At 40.9% G+C, this 15,351-nt stretch overlaps 1 protein-coding gene and 1 long non-coding RNA gene across 5 annotated transcripts in view; one reads left to right on the forward strand and one right to left on the reverse strand.

The window, feature by feature from the left end:
* Positions 1 to 15,351, forward strand: part of MDN1 (midasin AAA ATPase 1) — a 188,262-nt gene that overhangs the window by 159,619 nt on the left and 13,292 nt on the right. Inside the window, exons 84-92 of the mRNA XM_023205283.2 lie at positions 2,022 to 2,159; positions 5,845 to 5,986; positions 7,507 to 7,682; positions 8,227 to 8,379; positions 8,880 to 9,027; positions 11,571 to 11,887; positions 12,127 to 12,291; positions 13,704 to 13,805; positions 14,521 to 14,725. Coding sequence (XP_023061051.2) covers positions 2,022 to 2,159; positions 5,845 to 5,986; positions 7,507 to 7,682; positions 8,227 to 8,379; positions 8,880 to 9,027; positions 11,571 to 11,887; positions 12,127 to 12,291; positions 13,704 to 13,805; positions 14,521 to 14,725 — 1,546 coding nt within the window. The remainder of the gene's footprint in view (positions 1 to 2,021; positions 2,160 to 5,844; positions 5,987 to 7,506; positions 7,683 to 8,226; positions 8,380 to 8,879; positions 9,028 to 11,570; positions 11,888 to 12,126; positions 12,292 to 13,703; positions 13,806 to 14,520; positions 14,726 to 15,351) is intronic.
* LOC111538084 overlaps positions 1 to 15,351 on the reverse strand; it is a 39,878-nt gene that overhangs the window by 6,815 nt on the left and 17,712 nt on the right. For 3 of the 4 annotated variants that reach the window (XR_002730203.3, XR_004228954.1, XR_002730204.2), the window contains exon 3: positions 8,913 to 8,972. This is a non-coding gene — a long non-coding RNA (uncharacterized LOC111538084). Of the gene's footprint in view, positions 1 to 8,912; positions 9,034 to 15,351 lie in introns of all 4 variants that reach the window. The other variant, XR_002730202.2, reaches the window with a different exon arrangement.

Raw genomic sequence — 15,351 nt, forward strand, 5'->3', positions numbered from 1 at the left:
AAATAAATAAATAAATAAATAAATAAATAAATAAATAAATAAATAAATAAATGTGGTTGTTTTGTTTTTGTTTTTGGAGACAGAGTCTCCAAAATTGTAATTGTGATTACAGGCACGTGCTACCACGCCTGGCTAATTTTTGTATTTTTAGTAGAGATTGGGGGGGGGTTTCACCACATTGGCCAGGATGGTCTCGATCCCCTGACCTTGTGATCCATCCACCTCGGCCTGCCAAAATGCTAGGATTACAGGTGTGAGCCGCCGTGCCCAGCCAGTTTTTTTCTTTAGCAGGGAAGTCATTTGTTCTTTCAGCCATGTACCCAGTACCCAGTATTGTGAAAAGCACTGAGGATGTAGAGATTGTAGACCCTCCCCTTGAAACTCAGGGGCAGTAGACAGTGAAATCTAATAGCAACATGGTGTGGGTAGGTCTAGTCATAGAGGTGTCCAGCTCTCGGTCTCTCTTAACCTCACGAAGCCTCAGTTTCCTCATTTGTAAAATGACATCTGCCTACACTTGTATGCATTTTTGTGAGAACCACCTGCATTTGAGTATATAAGTTTTGTTTTTCTTCTTCCTTAGCATTCTAAGATTTTCTCCAAGCTAAATACAGATGAGATGTACTTGAGGGAGATATGAATTTACAAACTGAAGATGGGGTCTAGATTTCTTATAAACAATTAACAGTTCTTAGTTCTGAGTCTCTGAAATACTGGAAAGAGTTAAAAAGTGGAAGCCAAGCCTAATGCCTTGTATCAAGAGGATAAATATGTTTATCTGTAGTAATAATAAGTAAAAGAATGAGTCTCAGGTTTCTCCCCTTCTGGTGGGCACCAAGCTAGTCTTAACATTCCATTGCTTCTTGGAGAAAACACTATATGCTAAAGACAGTGGCAGGAAAATGTATGGCACGGGCGCCTTAAGATTTGGCTCAGCTAGATTTGTCCATTTGCACTGTAGCTTTTGTCTGACAGGCTGTAGAATGACTTTGGCCTTTCAAACCTTTGTCTGTTTGCGAGTAGGAATGGTTCTGCTATGTGTAGAATGTTGGGAGCCCTGTGGCTATCCCAGACGTAGCAACTGCAGTAATATACTCTGGTAAGGGCATCTGAAACTCCCTCCTGTGTGGTCTTATTCGTTTGTCTCTGAATGTTTCTCATTTAAATAATGTAGTTCAACGGGAAAATCAAACAAGTAAGCCAAACTGTATTTTCCAATCAACATTCTGAGAATGTATGTCCTAAAAGTGGGTTTGCCTTTTTAAAAATTTTTCTAAGTATGCAAATTGTATTCATATCTTTTCTGAGTAGTTTCAAGGGAACTTGAAAGTAGGTTAGACAGTACTAAGATAATAGATACAGGTTGTAATTAAAGCTCTTGATCCACAGGAAGCTGTTTCTGTGTAACCAAGTCATAATTAGTGTTTACTGGTGTTTGGATCTTAATTCCTTGCTAATTGGCAGCTTACTTTTTTGTGCATTCTCATCCTCAGATTGACAAATATCTTCATAGTATATATTTTCTCTTACAAAATTAAACTTTCTGATTGACAGTCACTACTTTTTCTTTTTACTTCTGCCCAGTGGGCTAGTATTCTTCTCAGGTTATTTTCCTGTATAAAATAGTTTTTTTCAACATTTCACAGTTTTTACTATGTCTGACTGTGTTCTCTCCAGAGCCTGTTCTTCCCTTGCTCAAGGACTTTTTCCTAAATACTGTCCTTCTAGTATACTTCATTTAGGTTTTTGTCTTGGCATAGTGACAAATGACCACATGCCAGTAGCTTCTACAAAGTCAAGTCCTATGTTAAATCTGATGTCAAGCTGTGAAACTGCATAACTGTTAGCACCAAAGAGGAAAAGAATGTCAGAAGTCTACTGTACTTCCAGCAAATTTAAGATAATGAGCTAGAAAAAGAATTCATTATGTGTTTACATTGTTTTCCTGTGGCAAGAATGAAAATCCCCTTTTAAAATTGCTTTTGTGCCTAATTGTTCACTTCCTTTTTCTTTTTTCTAAGGGATTTTGCTTGCCCAAAGAATTTATGGAAGATTCAGCTGGAGAGGGAGCAACTGAGTTCCTTGACTATGAGGGAGGTGGAATTGGAGAAGGCGAGGGCATGAAGGATGTGAGTGACCAGATAGAAAATGAAGAACAGGTACGTTTTCACATGGGTATACAGTTGACAGAAGATCACTCTCTTTTCAATATGTAAGTTACACATAAAAATGGTTTGTACTAGGCTGTTTTTAATCTGTGATCTACAGAGCCCTAGATATATTGGTGCTTGGGCTGTGGGTGTAAATAAAAAGCCTAAAATCCACAGGAAGGAACCTGGAAACTCCGTCATTGGTTGTGGCTATAATTAGGGAGGAAATGATTTTTACTTTTTCTTTTTTTTTTTTTAATGGGCAGATATTTGCTGAAATTTTCTAGAGTATTTTTGATAGTATTTTTAAGCATAAAAGGCCTGGCTATCTTAAGTGATAATTGCATTAAACAATAATGCCAAAATTTGCTGTTAATAGGTTTTGCTGTTGTATATCTTTTAGGCATAGAGAGTTTTAAAAAATCTGTATCCTTTTTGGTTGGAGTCAAGCAGCCTTCTGAACTATTCAGATGTTGTGGACTAAGATTGTTACACTGCATGGATTTTTAAAATGCCTGTCTCATTTGGGAGTGATTTGTGTGTGTTGGGTGTATCACTTACATTCTAAATTAAATCAGATCAGAAACTTGTATTTAAGGTAATTTTATAGTTATTAAAAATAAAGGAGAAAACCAATTCAAATTCCCTCTCTTCCTTGGCAGAGGAAACTGAAAAGAAATTAAAAGCCAAAAGAATAATGCTAGTATTTATGTTATGGAGCTCTAACTTTTTTTTTTTTGGACCTATATTATCCTTAGATAATTGCTTTGTTATTTTGGCCTTTCTGTATTTCTCAAGTCTGACTTAATCACTGTATACTACTTTTCTAATAGAAAAAAAAAAAGTCAAAAAAAAATTGCAAACCTCATAGAAAAGTACAGTTCATGCAAAAAACATTATGTGGATTACAAAGCTTCCAGAACAATTTGGTAGTGTCTGCTGAATTTTAAATTATGTGTATTTATTGGGCTGGGCGCGGTGGCTCACGCCTGTAATCCCAGCACTTTGGGAGGCCGAGACGGGCGGATCACGAGGTCAGGAGATCGAGACCATCCTGGCTAACACGGTGAAACCCCGTCTCTACTAAAAATACAAAAAACTAGCCGGGCGAGGTGGCGGCGCCTGTAGTCCCAGCTACTCGGGAGGCTGAGGCAGGAGAATGGCGGGAACCCGGGAGGCGGAGCTTGCAGTGAGCTGAGATCCGGCCACTGCACTCCAGCCCGGGCGACAGAGCGAGGCTCCGTCTCAAAAAAAAAAAAAAAAAAAAAAATTATGTGTATTTATTGACCCCCAAATTCCATGTTTTCTTATAGAAATGCTAGTGTCAAAGATAAATAGGTATATGATTGTGTATATATGTCTGCACATGGATATTTACTACAGCATTATTTATATGGTGAAAATTGTGAAACAATCCAGATATTCATCAGAAGAGAATTAAATTATGGCAACATCCATGCAGAACAATGGTAAAAGTATGAATGAAGCAGAATGAGATGGTTTTGTATGTATCAACATGAAAATAACCTAAGGATCTTATTTCTTTAAGAGATGAGGTCTTGCTCTCTTGCCCAGGCTGGAGTACAATTCTATAATCATAGCTCACTGCAGCCATGAACTCTTGGACTCAAGGAGTCCTCTTGTATTAGCCTCTTGAGTAGTTAGGATTATAGGCGTGAGCCACCACACCTGGCTGAGATGTTTTTAAGAAAAGATGTGTTTTACAGTCTGGGTGTGGTGGCTCACACCTGGATTCCTAGTACTTTGGGAGTCCAAGGCAGGAGGATCCCTTGAGGCCAGGAGTTCAAGACCAGCCTGGGCAACATAGGGAGACACTGTCTCTATAAAATTAAAACAAAACCCAGCCTGGCCAACATGGCAAAACTCTGTCTCTACTAAAAATACAAAAATTAGCTGGGTGTGGTGGTGGGCACCTCTAATCCCAGCTACTCGGGAGGCTGATGCCGGAGAATCACCTGAACCTGGGAGGCGGAGGTTGCAGTGGGCCAAGATCGCACCATTGCACTCCAGCCTGGACGACAGAGCAAGACCTTGTTTCAGAAAAATAAAAATGAAAAAAGCAGATTGCATAACAGTCTGTAAAGCATGATCTCTTTTTTGTTTAAAAAGATGTTGGGAGGCAGGTATTGATAGCTATTACCTGTATCACTAAGTATATGTTGGTGTATTCATAGAAAAAAGTCAAAGGTTCACTAGAATGTTATTGGTAGTCATTCTTTGAGAGGCTTCGAGGATGGAGGTGTTACAGGGAAACTTGTTTTTATTTTATTTTGGAGACAGTCTTGCTCTGTCCCCCAGGCTGGAGTGCAGTGGCGTAGTTGCGGCTCCCGGGTTCAAACGATTCTCATGCCACAGTCTCCCAGGTAGCTGGGATTACGGGCGCACACCACAACGCCAGGGTAGTTTTTGTATTTTTAATAGAGACAGGGTTTTGCCATGTTGGCTAAGCTGTTCTCGAACTCCTGACCCCTCAAGTGATCTGCCCGCCTCAGCCTCCCAAAGTGCTGGTATTATAGGCGTGAGCCACCATGCCTGGCCATGACTTTTGTATTTTAAGGACTTCTTTGTGTTTTTTTTTTTTTTTTTTGAAACGGAGTCTTGCTGTGTCACCCAGGCTAGATTGCAGTGGTGTGACCTCAGCTTGCCACAACCTCCACCTCCTGGGTTCAAGCAATTATCCTGCCTCAGCCTCCTGAGTAGCTGGGATTACAGGCCCCCACCACCACGCCTTGCTCATTTTTGTATTTTTAGTAGAGACAGTGTTTCACCATCTTGGCCAGACTGGTCTCAAACTCCTGACCTTGTGATCCACCCGCCTCAGCCTCCCAAAGTACTGGGATTACAGGCATGAACTACTGTGCTTAGCCTTAAAAAGAACTTTCAAAAATCAACCATAATGAAAGAGGTAACAATCACAAAACTTTTTGCCCCAAATATCACATCAATTATATAGAAACATATAAATTAGGCTGGGCTCAGTTGCTCACAGCTGTAATCCCACCACTTTGGGAGGCTAAGGCAGGAGAACTGCTTGTGCCCAGGAGTCGAGACCAACCTGGGCAACATGTCAAGGCCACGTCTCTAGCAAAAAATAAAAAATTAGCCAGGTGTGGTTGTATGTCCCTGTGGTCCCAGCTACTGGGGAGGCTGAGGCAGAGGATTGCTTGATCCCAGGAGGTTGAGGCTGCAGTTAGCCATGGTTGTGCCACTGCACTCCAGGCTGGACAACATAGTGAGACCCTGTCTAAAAACATAAAAAATAATTTTTTATAAAAGAAATAATATAAACCAAGGAAGAATGAATAAGATTCTCTTGGGCCACTGTCTTTCAGCGGTCATAGTGACAAAAATAGTATTAAAGAATTGGATAATAAAAGATTGATGAACTTTTTATCCTACAAAGAATATATATTCTTGCAAATGTCTCTGGGACTATTTTTACAATTCCCAGTAAGAAAACCTGAACACAATTCTATACTCTCTGATTACAATAAGTGGAAAATAACTCCAGAAATTTTACAGATTCCATGTGGCTGTCTCTGTTGTTTCTCTTTTTTTTTCCTCTCCCAAATATATTTTTACACCTTTAACGTTGGCATTTATATCTCAGAGCTGAAGCAAATATTGGTAAAGTTTCATTTATTATGTTTACTGTAATACTTTTTTTATGTAGGTGGAAGATACATTTCAGAAGGGTCAAGAAAAAGACAAAGAGGATCCTGATTCAAAATCTGATATTAAGGGCGAGGACAATGCCATTGAGATGTCAGAAGACTTTGACGGGAAAATGCATGATGGGGAGCTTGAAGAACAAGGTTTCAGATTATCTGTCACTTCATTCTTGTTTTTGAAAGCATAAATATTTTATCCAGGAAATTCCATGTTTCTAATAAGGAACCTAATATAATCTTGTGAAACAAGTTGGTTACTGTGCTTAACTGCAAATGAAAACCTCAGCAACTGCATGTGCTGTGACCACCTCCACTGAGGCAGAAGTCCCTGGTCTCTCATAGATTCTTCTCACATTGACTGATGTTCTAGCTGCCTCATGTGCTAGATGCAGTGGCTCAGTAGTGTCCTTCAGGGAAGCCTGAAAGGAGATGATCCCTAATGGAGCTGGGCTCTCAACAAAAGGCAAATTGTTCTGTAGTGTTTAAAATACCTTTTATTCCTAATTAGAAAAATAGTAGATGTTTGTTGTAGATGATTTGGAACAAAAATGTAGAAAAGAAATAGATCCCCCCTTAGGCCTACCACCCATAGCACTTAGTAAATTGTGGTATATTTCTTTCCATTTATTTCATGTATACACACACACACAGACCATATACAGTCTGTAGTCTGCTTTTTTTTTTTTTTTTTGAGATGGAGTCTCACTCTGTCCCCCAGGCTGGAGTGCAGTGACACAATCTCGGCTCACTGCAAGCTCTGCCTCCCAGGTTCACGCCATTCTCCTGCCTCAGCCTCCTAAGTAGCTGGGACTACAGGTGCACGCCACCACGCCCGGCTAATTTGTGTGTGTGTGTGTGTGTGTTTAGTAAAGACAGGGTTTCACCGTGTTAGCCAGGATGGTCTTGATCTCCTGACCTCGTGATCTGCCCACCTCAGCCTCCCAAAGTGCTGGAATTACAGGCATGAGCCACCACGTTGGGCCTGCTTTTTTCATTTAACATCTTAAGAAAATTCTCCCTGTCATTAAAAATTGAGAATTTGATTTTTTTAAAGTACATCGTCATCTGTCATATGTTTGTACCATAATTCAGCCCTTGCCCCAAATTTCTGTCCAATTTGAGATACTGTGTCTTATTCTAAAATGAGTATCTTGCAGAAATGAAAGTTGACCTTTGTGGCAGTTGGCCTAAGGCACATAGGATATGACCTTTTGCAAAGTAGACCCTGTGCAAAGACAAATGACAACAATTCTGATTGAGACCTGATTTTAGATGTTGGAAAATATCATAGTAGTATATTGAAGATGAGGACCCATGGAAACCACCTAGTCCAACCCCATCATTTCAGACACAAAACTCAGGTTGCTGAGTCCCATAATGGCCCAGCACCAAAACTAGACATCCTCGTAGGTATTTCCTTACTCATTTTACCATCTGTTCACACATTATAGGCTTCCTTGTGCCTACACTTGGCAAAACACAGTAAGACTGTGTCTGTGTCAGTAGATCTAAAGGCCTCCGCCTGGAGGATGTGTTGTATAGAAAAAGGCAGTCAATCCCTGGTGGGTCCCTTGCCAGGGAATCAGGTCCACACCCCTCTTACGTACACAGGACTGGGTCAGTTTGGAGATCTGCCTAACTAAGCTCAGTGCCTTCCCTTTCAGAAGAGGATGATGAGAAATCAGACAGTGAGGGCGGAGATCTGGATAAACAGATGGGCGATCTCAATGGTGAGGAAGCTGACAAACTAGATGAGAGGCTTTGGGGTGATGACGATGAGGAGGAAGATGAGGAGGAAGAAGACAATAAAACTGAAGAAACAGGACCAGGAATGGATGAGGTAATTAAAAGATTTCCCCCCTTCCAAACAAACTGAGAGGAGGTAATCTGCCCACCACCTAGCATTGTCTGTCATTTACTTCTCTTCTTTCTCTGTATTTGTTTTTGTTCTCTTTTTTCCATTCCTCTTTTTCTTTTTTCTATCCTATCTCATTGATTACATTCAGAGCTAAGAGTAGCTTGACTTGAGTCATCCCATGTGTTATGGAGGAGGATGAACAAGACCCTGTGTAGATGTTCTAAGCTGATTCTCCTATAGGCCACTGAATTTTTCCAGCTCACAGCTTGGGAGAACTACAGGGCTGAGTGTAACACTGCAACAGCCCAGGGTGATACAATGAATTATCCAACTCACCCCACCATTCACACACCTAATAATATTGCTGCCGTCATGGAGACCTGGATTGTTTTCTCTGCGTCATGGATGGCACTTCATCAGCCATCCATGGGATAGGCAGAAATTATGCATGTCTGAAAGTCAACCAATGAAGAAACAGTTTCTGGAATTGAGTATGATGATTGTTTTTTCTTCCTCTGACATTTAGGAAGATTCTGAACTTGTTGCTAAAGACGACAACTTGGATAGTGGCAATTCAAACAAAGATAAAAGCCAGAAAGATAAGAAGGAAGAAAAGGAAGAAGCAGAAGCTGATGATGGTGGAGAAGGTGAAGACAAAATTAAAGAACAAATAGATGAGGTAATGAAGATTTGAAACTGATCTGCTCTCTTGACTCAAGGCTCTTGAACTGTATAGTTCTCAAGGTGTCTCGAGACATTTTTTCCCCTATTCGTTGACTGCTCCCCCATTACCTCATAAAAGAATATGCAACAGAGGCTCTTAACAGGACATAAAATAACTAACTGTTGGTTCCTGACAGGGTAGTACACATGTTGTTTGGGCTTATGCTATAGATCAGAAGCTAAAACCTGTGATCCCTTCTTATTTCTTCTTGTAAGTTTCTTTGAGATTGAGTAACATAGCACCACTTGTCCGTGGAGAACCGCACAGAAAGTGAAATCTGAGATTCCAACATGAAAGGTCTAAAAATAAAATACTAATGTGTGCAGATAATTTTAGGGAATAGATATTGTATTCTCTCACAGTGTAAATACTTAGAGCTGATTTTATGGGAATTCTACTTTTAAAAACAATGGTATTTTTATTTTATTATCCCTGTTGTCTCCATTGTCCCAAAGAGGGAATATGATGAAAATGAGGTGGACCCTTACCATGGCAATCAGGAAAAGCTGCCAGAACCCGAGGCCTTGGACCTTCCAGATGACTTGAACCTTGACAGTGAAGACAAGAATGGTGGTGAGGACACCGACAATGAAGAAGGCGAAGGTGCGTCTTTCAGAAACAAAGAGACCAGTTAGAACTCACTATTGAACAGTAACTGAATTCTCTTTTGAGAGCTAGCTCAGTGTCATGGCCAGGTGATAAATCATGTTTGGTTGGCTCAATCCCAGTTTGAGAAAATGGTTTGTCTTTCCTTTGTAGTATTTCTCATGTGATTATCCCTAGAGCTCATCAACCAGTAGGTGTTTCTCAAACTACTATCACGTCCTATTCTCACTTTTGGCACTGCTATGCCCTGGTGGTGCTTCACACACAGCATTGTCTCTTCACAGCCATTACTGTGTGTCCCATCTCATGGGATGGTGTAAACACTGTGCAGTCTGGGTATACCAAGCTGTCGTGGAGTCCGGCTATAGCTTTTTTAGGGAAATAATGGTTTCAGTTATTGATTGTCACATGCAGTGGGGAACAAGACTAATCCCAAGAGAAATCACATGGCATATGACAGTATTTAGTGCCTTTGTCGTCCATTTTTCAACCCTAGTGAGTCCTTTAGGGGTGTTAGCTGGTGTTAGTTGAGAGCATTGTGTTGGAGGTGCCCCCGTAACAGGGCCCCATTCCTGCTGCTTAATCAGACAGAAAGATGTGAGCTGGCCTTGCTGATAAATGAGTCAGTTACATAGTTATAAAATTCATTTAAAAAAAATATATGTATATTTTTATAATGCTGTATTAGAACAAAGATAGCAAGTTACAAAGGAATAAATAAGAGGTGCCATTTAGGTAAAAATTAATTTTGGAATCTAGTTGCAAACAAAGTCAATAACCAAGAAAGCATAAAATTAAGAAAATTAAAATCCACTGAGAATGTAATAAGCTATCTGCTTTTAAATAGCCAGACTCGTTTTATAACTAAGGAACAATTATTTAAAATCGTTTGCTAATTGAATAATAGATAATGGATAAAGAAAACCAATAGGCTGGTTGCAGAGGCTTATGCCTGTAAGTCTTCCCAACACTTTGGGAAGCCAAGGTGGGAGAATCACTTGAGCTCAGGGTTTGAGACCAACCTGAACAACATAGTGAGACCCTGTCTCTATCAAAGAAAAAAATAGTTGGGCATGGTGGCACATACCTGTAGTCCCAGCTACTCAGGAGGCTGAGGTGAGAGAATCACTTGAGCCCAGGAGGTTGAGGCTACAGTGGGCCATGATGTTGCCACTGCACTCCAGCTTGGGTGACAGAATGAGACTCTTGTCTCTAAAAAATTAAAAAATTAGCTGGGTGTGGTGGTTCATGCCTGTAATCCCAGCACTTTGGGGGGCTGAGGTGGGCGGATCACCTGAGGTTGGGAGTTCGAGACTCGCCTGACCAACATGGACCAACACTGTCTCTACTGAAAATACAAAATTAGCCCGGTGTGGTGGTGCATGCCTGTAATCCTGGCTACTCGGGAGGCTGGGGCAGGAGAATCACTTGAATCCCAGAGGCAGAGGTTGCAGTGAGCCGAGATTGTGCCACTACACGCCAGCCTGGGCAACAAGAGCGAGACTCCGTCTCAAAAAAATAAAAAATAAAAATAGTAAGAGTTATTTTAAGAATTTGCTAATAACTGATTTTTGAAGTGTCCAAAGTATAGAAAAGCTCTTTTGATAAAACTTTTTCAAAATAAGACTGTTTCTATTTCAGTGTGAGTTGTATTTTCTGTATATGATCATGACATCCACCAGTTGTTCACAATAATTGAGCATTAAGCTGTCATTTCCTAAATTTTCCTTTTTTTTTGTTTTGTTTTTTTTTGTTTTGTTTTGTTTATGGCCTAAAATTTTCCTATTTTTTTTTTTGTTTGTTTGTTTATGGGGGTTTTTTTGGGGTAGATTAGCTATTATTTTTTAATGAAATGTGCCATTAAAACAACTGTATGTATGAGTATGGTTTAAAACAAAGATAGGCAAACCTTTTCTATAAAGCGTCAGATATTAAATATTTTAGGCTTTGCATACCATAAGCTCTCAATTGTAAATACTCAGTTCTGCTGTTGTAGAGTGAAAGCAGCCATAGGCAGTACAAAATGGATGGGGTAAACACAATATATGTTACTGTGTTCCAGTAAAAACTTTACTTTTTTTTTTTGGAGACAGGGTTGCCTTGTCACCCAGGCTGGAGTACTGGGGCGTGATCATAGTTCACTGCAGCCTTGACTTCCTGGGCTCAAGTGATCCTCCTGCCCCAGCCTCCTGAGTAGCCAAGACCATAGGTGCATGCCGCCATGCTTGGCTAATTTTTTATTTTTTGAAAAAGATGGGGTCTCACTATGGTGCATGCCCAGGCTGGTCTTGAACTCAAGCGATCCTTCTGTCTCAGCATCCCAAAGTGTTGGGATTATAGGCATGTGCCACTGTGCCCGGCCAGTAGAACTTTCTTCATAGAAACATGTGGAGGCTAGATTTGGCCTTTGGGTCACAATTTGCCACTCACTGGTTTAGGGAATTGTAATAAGACAAAACTTGCATAACTAGCTCCCAGCTTAAGAAATCATGTGAGTTTAAAAAAATTCTGCGTTCCTCCTTTTTGTTGTATCTATACAGAAGAGAATCCTTTGGAGATAAAAGAAAAACCAGAAGAAGCAGATCATGAAGCTGAGGAAAGAGAGACTGAGACTGACCAGAACGAAAGTCAGAGTCCACAGGAGCCCGAGGAAGGCCCCAGTGAAGATGACAAGGCCAAAGGGGAGGAGGAAATGGACACAGGAGCTGATGACCAAGATGGAGATGGTGCTCAGCATCCTGAAGAACACTCCGAGGAGCAGCAGCAGTCTCTGGAGGAAAAAGATGAGGAAAAAGACAAGGATGCCGATGAAGAAGGTGGAGAGAATGGCCCTGCTGACCAAGGTTTCCAGCCCCAGGTATCGTGGGATGTCTGGCTTTTTTCATTAAAAATAATAAGGAGGAGGAGGAGAAGTTACCTTATTCCCCTTAGAATCCCTTTTAGGATACTCCTCCATCAACATGTGGCACTTCCAAGGAGTTCTAGGTTTCTGTTTTAAGACCCTCACTGAGGAGTGGGGAAGCCTGCTTGTTGCGGGGTCTCCCACCTTATGCTGTTCCCCTAGAGCATTTAATGCAGTGTTTGATTTCTCTGCAGAAGCAGGAAGAAGAACGGGAGGACTCTGATACAGAGGAGCAGGTGCCAGAGGTTTTGGAGAGGAAGGAGCACGCCTCCTGTGGGCAGACTGGTGTGGAGAACATGCAAAGCACACAGGCCGTGGAGCTGGCTGGGGCTGTACCTGAGAAGGAGCAGGGGAAAGAGGTGATCAATGGTTTCACTGCAGCCGCCGGCTGCCTCTTAGTAGGGTCTCTTCTCCCTGTCTGACATCACATTCTGTGTAGCATTAGTTGGTTTGTGTGTCATTATTTTGTTGTTTGTTTTGTTGTTGACATCTAACAGATCACATCTCATTCTTTAAGCAACGTGTGACTCAACAATTATTTTTTTAAAGACAGATACATTCTGAAAAATGCCTCATTTGGCAATTTTGTCATTGTGCAAACACCATAGAGTGTACTTACACAAACCTCGATGGTAAAGCCAGTTGCCCCTAGGCTGCAAACCTGTACAGTGTGTTACTCTACTGAATACTGCAGGCAGTTGTAACACAATGTAAGTATTTGTGAATCTAAACATGGAAAAGATATAGTGAAAGCGTCTTATTATCTTCTGGGACCACCAGTGTACATGCAGTCTTTCCTTGACTGAAACGTTGTTGTGTGGGGCATGACTGATACTTATTTTTATATGCCTCCCAGGACAAACCCCGGAATATCGGGTGTATTTAAGTGGTGTGCATAATAAGAAAAAGTTGTTAGACTGATAGCTCTAGATGGGAGAATCAGGTTCGTGTTGTTTTTCAGAAAGCTCTCCAGGAAGCAAACAGAATTTAGACTTCAGGCAATGTGTACCTTTAACGGTGTTTTTCTTTTCCTTGCTTATCATCAGGTTTCTAAATGTTTAATTTAAAAAGCAAATAACTTTTTCATTCTTGGATCTAGTGGTGGTGTGTTCTGATATGGCCACAATTCAGGTTGCTGGGTGCTATGGAAAGAACATGGAATGTCAACACAGGACCTGCTGGTTATGGTGGTGATTCTGGACAACTTTAGTCTCTTTGAGTCCTAGTTCTTACTGACAATAACAACCATTTATATTGCTTATACCCTATGACTACCACACAGCCACCACCACAGTTATTCATTGAGCACCCATTTGGTGCTAAGCCTTTTCATTACTTCAGCAAGTCCTCACTATGTCCCCATGAGATAGATGATATTGTACTATTTTCTTCATTGTATATTTGAGAAAAATAAACCTCAGTAAAGTTAAATGACAACCTCAAGTGTACCTAGCTGGTTGATGATGAAGCCTGGTTTCTATTTGAGGTCTGTCCTGCCTTTGGAGTGAGACATAATACTCTTGCAAAGAACTAAGCAGCCTTACAAAGGCCCCTGAGAGGGTAACGTAAGGTCTGTACCTAGACACTCCTGTTTCTGCCTGTAGGCCAGGCCTTAGTTACAATGAGTTCCAGAGCTGGCAGGTAGGCAGGAGTGATTATATGACTGAGAATAAAGAATAGCAGTGAGAGAAGTTGTATTCAATGCAGCACAGTAACCAGGGACTTGTAATAGCTTCTTTCACCTCATTCTTTTATGGCTTGGATTTCCTAGGAACACGGAAGTGGAGTCGCAGATGCAAACCAGGCAGAAGGCCATGAATCGAATTTCATTGCCCAGTTGACTTCCCAGAAGCACACCAGGAAAAACACACAGGTTTCTATCACTCCTCAGCTAAACTTAGGTGAAGGCAGCATGTAGAAAAAGATGTTCCAAATGTAGTGCTTTAAAAAAAAAAAAAAAAAAAAGCTATACTCCTGCTTTTGCTATCCCATCAGATAGGATAGTAGCCTTGGTGAGCAGACCAGGACCATGGTGTTTACCCAGTGGGATCCCGTCACTGGGCTTCTTCCCTGCCTGTGTCTCTCCCCGACCCCTGATTCTGGCCATGAAGTCTTAAGAGCCAAGTGCTGTGTGCTGCTGCCCAGCACCAACTGTCTCACTCTTTTCATTGTCCATAGGCTTTTTGCTTTTTTAAGAGTAAGTGTTTTAAGTAGGGTATAATTTATGCACATGATGCAAAATTAGTGTAAAAAACCAATCCCCTAAAAAGCCTATATCCTGTTCTTGTCCCCAAGGGACCCTCCTCAGAGCAAATTGGTATTACCAATTCTTTCTTCGTTCAGAGATACTTTCTGCATATATGGATGTGTGAAAGTGTGTTTCTTTGCCTTCATTTTAGATATCATAGAGATTGTTCTATATAAGTATATACAGTTCCTATTCTTTTTAATAGCTATATTGAATTCCATTCTTTTATGGCTACACCTGATTTACTTATCCTGTCCCCTATAGATGGGTATTATGTTTATTTTGAGTCCTTCTGTCATGACAGGCAAGGCTCTGATGAATATCTTTGTATTTCTCACAGAGTTTTAAGAGGAAACCTGGGCAGGCTGACAATGAACGTTCCATGGGTGATCACAATGAGCGTGTGCACAAGAGGCTGAGGACTGTGGATACGGACAGCCATGCCAAGCAGGGGCCAGCTCAGCAGCCCCAGGCCCAGGTGGAGGATGCAGATGCATTTGAGCACATTAAACAAGGCAGCGACGCATACGATGCACAGACCTATGGTATGGTCCTGGGAAAACTGTTGCCTTTGTCCACTGAGCTCTCTGTAAGAGCTTGTGCTGTGTGACTGTGCTTGGCAGCTAATAGTACACATTTGTATCAGGGGAGAAAGGAAATGGCTTTGTAAACATAAGAAATGTGCAGAAATACAGTTTATTTTTGGTACAAAGGGATCTGTAACCAAGTGAAGATGATTAAGATTTCTTGGTTTAGTATAAACCCTTTAAACATCCTTAAATATAATAGTTAAAAATCACAGTTGGCCACATCTAAACCCTGATATCAGGGTTTCTTAGTACTGGACATTTCTTTCTTCTTAGTCAATGTATTGAGCTTTTGCTTGGTGCCAAAAATCTTTTCTGAGCCTTTGCTGCATGATCACAAACTTCCTCAAATAATCCTATGAGCTAGAGCATCTCTGTTGTATAGGTAAGGACACTGAGGCCAAGTGGTTTAAGAACTCACCCAAGATCACAATGCTAGGATTCCTACTCCCATGTTTGTCTTCCTATGCCTTGTTTTCTACTACTTTTTATTATTTTTAATTGACCTATAATAATGATACATATTTGTGGGGTACAGTGTGATGTTTTGATACATGTATACAATGTTTAATGATCAAGTCAAG

The sequence above is a fragment of the Piliocolobus tephrosceles genome, chromosome 5 (assembly GCF_002776525.5).
Source record: "Piliocolobus tephrosceles isolate RC106 chromosome 5, ASM277652v3, whole genome shotgun sequence".
In the NCBI taxonomy this organism is placed as follows: domain Eukaryota; kingdom Metazoa; phylum Chordata; class Mammalia; order Primates; family Cercopithecidae; genus Piliocolobus; species Piliocolobus tephrosceles.